General features: G+C 34.1%; 1 protein-coding gene across 1 annotated transcript; it reads left to right on the forward strand.

Annotated features, from left to right (window-relative positions):
- The first annotated feature begins 2708 nt into the window (after positions 1–2708).
- Positions 2709–5805, forward strand: LOC131950919 (kelch-like protein 9). The gene is made up of 2 exons (XM_059313132.1): positions 2709–2806; positions 3972–5805. Exon 2 carries the CDS (start codon positions 3985–3987, stop codon positions 5803–5805), a length of 1821 nt encoding a protein of 606 aa, XP_059169115.1. The 5' UTR covers positions 2709–2806; positions 3972–3984.
- The last annotated feature ends 1069 nt before the right edge of the window (positions 5806–6874 follow it).

A 6874-nucleotide genomic window follows, 5' to 3' on the forward strand; every position in this document is an offset into this window, starting at 1 on the left:
GTTAGATACAGTACCTTCCAGCCATTCGCTAGATGTTTTAGTAGTTGAGGAGTACTCACGTAAAGATAAACTGCCAGAACTTTTGAAGCAGGTCAGGACATGTCTTGTAAGTCCTACTGTCCTATCTCGGGTCCTTCAACTGGAACTCTTCGAAAACTCGAAAGATGTAATTGACTATGCCTTGAACTATCATGGCCAAGAATTTAAACATGGCCACCTGCCGTTTGCAGCAATACAAAGATCATGTAGTGGATACACGTATTGTGGGGTGATTTCACCGCGGAACGGGATTGTTAACTTAATTAGTATACTTGATGACAAGCTTTACTTTTTTTGTGATTGTGAATATTTAGATGAGATTTTCCAGTTTGTCAATTTTAATGGCGAACTTTACGCCGTAGGCAAATCACAAGTCATAAGCAATGCAGAGTGTAGGATGTTTGTCTTTGGTGATAAGAAATGGGACAGCGTGACAACAATGCCGAGTCACAATTTGTTGTTAGTCTCACATGAGGAGTTTATATATGTCTTCAATAAAGATGATAGCATTTTATACAGAGTTAATCCAAAAAAGGAACATAGAATTTTGGAAAAATGTATTGATTTCCCATTAAAGTTTAAGTTAGAACATGCAATGAATTTTCACAACATTCTGCTAGTATTTGGCTCTGAAGTTGATAGTAACAGTGAAGTGGTAGCAGTTTATCAATTGGACATTTCGTCTAAAGTTTGGACACGATTAGACAATATAGAAGGACCAGCAGAACAACTGATTAGTTTCTGCACCGACAAAAGCCACTACATTTTACAGACAGACGGCAGCCTTTCGCTGGTGTTTCGTTGTTCTAAAACTGAAAAATTCGAATTTAGATTTCTTGGTAAGATACCCAATGTAAAAATTGATGTTCGTGGTGGGTTTACGTATAAAAACAAAGCTATAATATTTGGAGAAATCCTACTAAACGACGAAAATCTAGTAGTTAACATGCGCAGCGGAGACCCGTCTGAGCTGAAAACGTTTACCTACTGGACAATGCAAATGAAGGGTCTTCAGGTAACTAACCTAGTCCCCATGTCCATACCAACCAAGTACCTCACAGATATCTGAGGAAAAAATTAACTTTCTCTGCAACAAATATATTTAAATACTTTAAATCGCAAATTTAAGTAGAGTTTTCTTGTTTTAAATTCAATGAATGTTACTATAGATTGAAGTACTAATTTTAAAAAATCATTTTGCAATACAATTTATTACATTTGTGAAGTAAGTTTTAGATTGATAAATAATTTAGAATTCATAAAAATAAATATAAAAATATATTTCTTATTTCCAATAAAATAATATAAAAACTTAAATTATTTTTCGACTATAATGACACATAATGTCTAAATAAACTTTTAAAATTCATTTTGCAATACTATTTATTACATCTATCAAGTAAATTATAGATTTATAAAAAAAATAAAATTCATGAAATAAAAAATTATATTTCTAATTTCCCCTAAATTAAAATAAAAACTCAAAGTATTTTATAAACACCGAGTGCAGTGACGATATTGACCCATAATGAATAAACAAAACTTTGCTCACCATTAAGGTGGAGTTTTCTTGTCCAGGCATTGTGATTGGGTTATGGTTAACGCTACATTGGGATTAGGTTATGGTTAACGCTACGTTGGGATAGGTTAAGAGAACAGCTCACTTCTCCTCACTCATGCGTGTCCACATAATGTCTGAGTGACGTCACTCCTTGTATGTGAGATGTAACGCTTCAGTAGTGCTAGGCGTTCAACACCTGCTCAACGGTCGTCACGCATGCATGACCATCATTGTGTACAACCTCTCTCCATATATTATATTCCAATACTAGATGTCTTTGAAGATCTTAGGAACTAACCCTGAAAAATGTAAGGCTCGTATTAAGGTATAACGTTAGATATTGTAGATATTGGTCAGTAAAGTAACTTCAGCTTGTGTGATGTTATATCACTAATCTGTATGTTGTACAAAATATATTAATACAAAGTTATATTATAAACATTGTTAGAATATTCCGGAAACACATCTATCAGAAAATATATATCATAATTTTACAATATTTTGATATTTTTTTAATGTACATGCTATATTGCTATATCAACATTTACAATTGAAAATAAATATATTTTATTAAATTTTCTTTCGTGTAAGTTATTTATTTTGTCTTTATAAATAATATTTTTTGAATGGTTAGTTAGATGTCTTGTGTGTCTTTCACACGAGGAGTGTGGTAGTAGCAGTGTGTGTGTGGGGAGGGGGGGGGGGTGGCAGATGCTTGACGCATCTTTTGACACTATCCAACTGGGGCAATATAGAGTCTAATAATCTATACTTAAGCTACACCCTATAGAATATCGTTTTTCTTCGTGTTGGGGAAAATGACATTTTACTTTATGTACTGTGTCTGTTGGATCAGGATCAACTAAACATAGAGACCCACGCTTTTCAATTTACTTATTACCCTTACAACAATGTATTAAAGACACATTATTTTCTTTAGAATCATTTGATGATGCATTATTATAAAGACCTATTTAAAGAAAGTGATAGGAATCACGTAAATATAAAAAAAAAACATATCCCTTTAGCAAAATTTTGCGCACATTTGAAAATAAAACAATTGTTTTTTTTTTGTCGCACTCATTTATAAAAACCGATCTGTGTATCGCAGGGAATTGCGCGTTTATTTTGATTCAAATCTATTGTACATTTTGTTTACATATTTTTGAGAAACGACAAATTAAATTATTCTACAGATTAATGAAGGTAATTTATCTGGGATGTTGCAGTAGAATAAATCAAGAGGACAGCCAGAATTTTGTATTCAACTTTTTAAAATAGCTGTATAATAACAGCGGTACAATTATCATTACCTGAAGTCCACTTTTAAGGTTTGTATTTAACTGAGCGGCAACTACTGAACTAAACAAAAGAAGATCTAGATCTAGTTCTAGAGCTGGTTTTGGTTTTAGTTTCCGTTCTTCAATTGATTGTTTCGACGGCATCGTATCTCTATTCTAATTTTAACCTACGCTGTCACCTTAACCTTTACTTGCCCTTATACAAAATGTCGCCCTGAACTAAAACCCAAATTTGATGCTAAACTTGACCATAGTATTGGCCTGTCTTCTTATGTTATTTCGCTGGATGCAAGTTGGGTCACGCTCATGGGTAGACTGACCCGCCGGTCTTGTGGGGAAAATCCCGGTGGGTCCACGGGAAAACACGATCTCAGTATGCCCTCGAAAATGGTTTAGATTAGATCAGTATATTCAACAATGTTTATAACAATGAAATAAAAGAATAAAATTATACTCGATTTGAAAATGACATTTGATACTTTGAAATGTGAAGTCACACCGGATACGTTTCCTACTTCCTCTTGTCATATATCCTTAAAAAAAGTGCTTCTTCCAGACTTTTTTCTCCAGGGGAATTGGTGGGGGGGGGGGGGGGGGCGGACTACATTTTCTATATAAATTCCATTTCTTTAAGGGGACCCATCCCCCCCTGAAGAGATGCCTGGAAGATACTCTGCTCACAAAAAATCCGCCCCCCCCCCCCACCTTCACTAATTAGTTACGGACGGCCCATTCAATTAATCAAAGTTTAAAGCCTGGCTATAGTGATGGGTTGTGTTGAATTATCGTTATTGACAGTACAAGTATTAACTTTGTGGGCAAATGTAAATCTCATTGCTGTAGTATGGCCATGGTGTGTTTGTCTTGATTGTATACCTGGGTCCTCAAAGAGAAAATGGCAAACATGATTAGATCGATTTACGAATCAAGTGACTAAGATTGGCAGATTTCGATAATACTGATAATGTTTTTTTTCATGGTTTCTTAAATGTAAGGAAAACAACTATCGCAAAAGACTATTTTTTCAAGAAATTTTCTTTAAAAAAGTCTGTTTATAATATGTCTTGCAGGTTTGTCTACATCATGAACACTCAAGATATATATAAAGATATAGTGAAATGTATACAGAGCGCCTGGGTGGATGAGATGGTGTTTGACTTTACCGTCAAGCTTCAAGATAAAACTGTACAATGTCATCGATTCATGCTGGCGTCATGTTCCGATTTTTTCAAGGGACTCTTTCGATCTGGGATGAAGGAAATCACGGACAATTGCGTTGTCTTGAAAGGAGTGTCTTGTGACGTGTTTACGTTAATTCTTAGAACAATCTACACAGGTGAAAATGTTTTGAACGTGGACAATTTTATCGACGTGTGGAGAGCTGTTGATATGCTGCAGATCAACTTTATGATCAATTTATGTGAAACATTCGCTATTCAATCACTTGCAATAGACACTTGGGAAAACATTTACATGAATGCTAAAATCTTGGATTCAAAAAAAGTTTTGAATGAACTGCATCTGTTCATGTTAAAAAATTTCGAAACAATTTGTTTATCAAGAACTTTTCTGCAAATGCCTTTCAAGGAAATTTATGCTTTAATAGAAAGTCAAGATCTTGTAGTCAACAACGAAGATTTAGTTCTGGAGTCTGTGATGAAGTGGGTGGAGTATGTACCTAAAAGGGACTTTGTTCAAAATGATGGCACAAGTAGGCCTTTACATGAAGATTCTAAACAAAATAAAAGTATGAAAATTGACTCCGAACATTTCAGAGATTTTCTCGATGTTTTTATAGGTGAGGATTCGGCTCGAAAAGATAAACTGCCAGAACTGTTGAAGCAGGTCAGGACATGTCTTGTAAGTCCTACTGTCCTATCTCGGGTCCTTCAACTGGAACTGTTCGAAAATTCGAGAGATATAATTGACTATGCCTTGAACTATCATGGCCAAGAATTTAAACATGGCCACTTGCCGTCTGCAGCCATACAAAGATCATGTAGTGGATATACGTATGGTGGGGTGATTGCATCGCGGGACGGGCGTGTTGCTTTTCTAGATGAACAAGACGACAACATTTTCATCGTTGGCGACGGCAACTATTTTCAGGAGATTTTCCAGCTAGTCAGTTTTAATGGCGAACTTTACGCAGTAGGCAAATCTAATGAACAAGTAGATGAACTTTGTAGACTTTTTGTCTTTCGTGGTAACAAATGGGAATATGTTGCGGACATGCCAAGCCACAATTTGTTTTTAGTCTCACGCGATGAGTTTATATATATTTCTAATAAAGATGACCACAAGATATACAGAATTAATCCAAAGGAGGATCTCAGAAATGTAGACAATTTTACCGAACTCCCAGCACCATTGAATATTTCACATACAATGGGTTTTGAACACTTTTTGCTTGTTTTTGGCTCCGAAGCTGGTACCAGTATTGACGAGACAGCTGTTTATCAATTGGACATTTCGTCAAAAGTTTGGACTCGATTAGACAACATCGAAGGACCAGCAGAACAACTGATTAGTTTCAGCACTGACAAATACCAATACATTTTACAGACAAACGGTAGCATTTCACTGGTAATGAATTCTTCTGAGAGGGAAAAAGTAGAATTTAGGTATCTTGTCAAGCTATCGAATGAAAATATACACATACATGGGGCGTTTACTTATAAAAGTAAACTAAAATTTTTGGGAAACTTCCAGCCAAATGTCTTGTGTAGAGCGATTCTCCAACGTGACGGTCTACCGGACCTGGAAACATTTAGAAGCTGGGTTATTACTGATATTGATTTGTGTAATCTTGTTCCAATCAGCCTTCCGACCAATTACTTAGACGTCATCAACAAAAATAGTTCAAAACGAAACATTTGCAATAACAGAAATCCTCGTATCTGAAAAAGATGTAAGTTTTCGTTTTGATTTGGATTAATTTTACTTAACGATAGATTAAAGTGTTATTTTTTTTATTTGTTAGCTAGAATATTTGTTACGTTTGAAATATAAACTTAAGTTTGATAAAAATAGAAATTAAAGATATAACAAATACATTTCAAAATTTCTTTAAAACTTAAAAAAAAAAGAGACAAAACATCGAGGTTGAACAATTTTAAAATAAAAAAGTGAATACATTACGGCCGGATTGAAATATGATAAACAATTCAATGGAATAGGGTTAAGATTAAGGATACATTGGGATAGGTTTAGGATAGCTAATGTGTCTTAATCTGAGTCTCCGGAAACGAAACATAATCTTTAGCGGTGTGTTGTTGTTGTTTTCAAATTTAAATAGATTTTACATTTTTTAGTCGATTTCATTGAAATCAAATAGTTAAAAAGAAAAAGAAATCTATACTTTAACTTGACCAGGCTATTTGTTGCCTTATTTAGTTTAAAGAACAACGAAACAGATTTTTTTTTGTTTGTTTAAATAATGGTTTTCAAAGTCGTAAAATTACAACTATCTAATTAACTATTCAGACATATTTGTAAACAGACAAAACTCATAATTGTAGCAAAAGTATGTTACACTTAAATCTTTAGATTATTAAAGGATTGTTCATATATAATAATTGTGTTAAAATATATTAAAACAGATCCTTATCATACATACATTCTTATAGAAAGAAAAAAAACAATAATTTTACATTTTTAAATATTTTTTTTCAAAACAATACTGACATTTACAATTGAAAATAAAAACTTCTAAAAACTTTTATTTCGTGTAAGTTATTAATTGTGCGTTTATAAATAACTAAACGTTTTTTTGTTTGGTGTACGGAGGGTGGAGTGTGACTTCTGATAAACAACATTTCACTACATGCATATCGTTTCTCGGGCTCGAGTCACTGGGGTGCCCCCGAGTACACTCAACCTTAACTCACGTTAGGCAAACAAAGGCGGCTGGACATTATGCTGACCACGCTATCTCCTTGAATGCCGAGGTCTTTGAAATAGAATAACTCTA

Source organism: Physella acuta, unplaced genomic scaffold, assembly GCF_028476545.2.
Source record: "Physella acuta isolate Inbredline_101_S28 unplaced genomic scaffold, ASM2847654v3 ptg000788l, whole genome shotgun sequence".
NCBI lineage: Eukaryota > Metazoa > Mollusca > Gastropoda > Physidae > Physella > Physella acuta.

What these genes read in the sequence shown, in the direction of transcription:
- LOC131950919 (XM_059313132.1), top strand. Translation starts at nt 3,985, where the DNA reads ATGAACACTCAAGATATATATAAAGATATAGTGAAATGTATACAGAGC.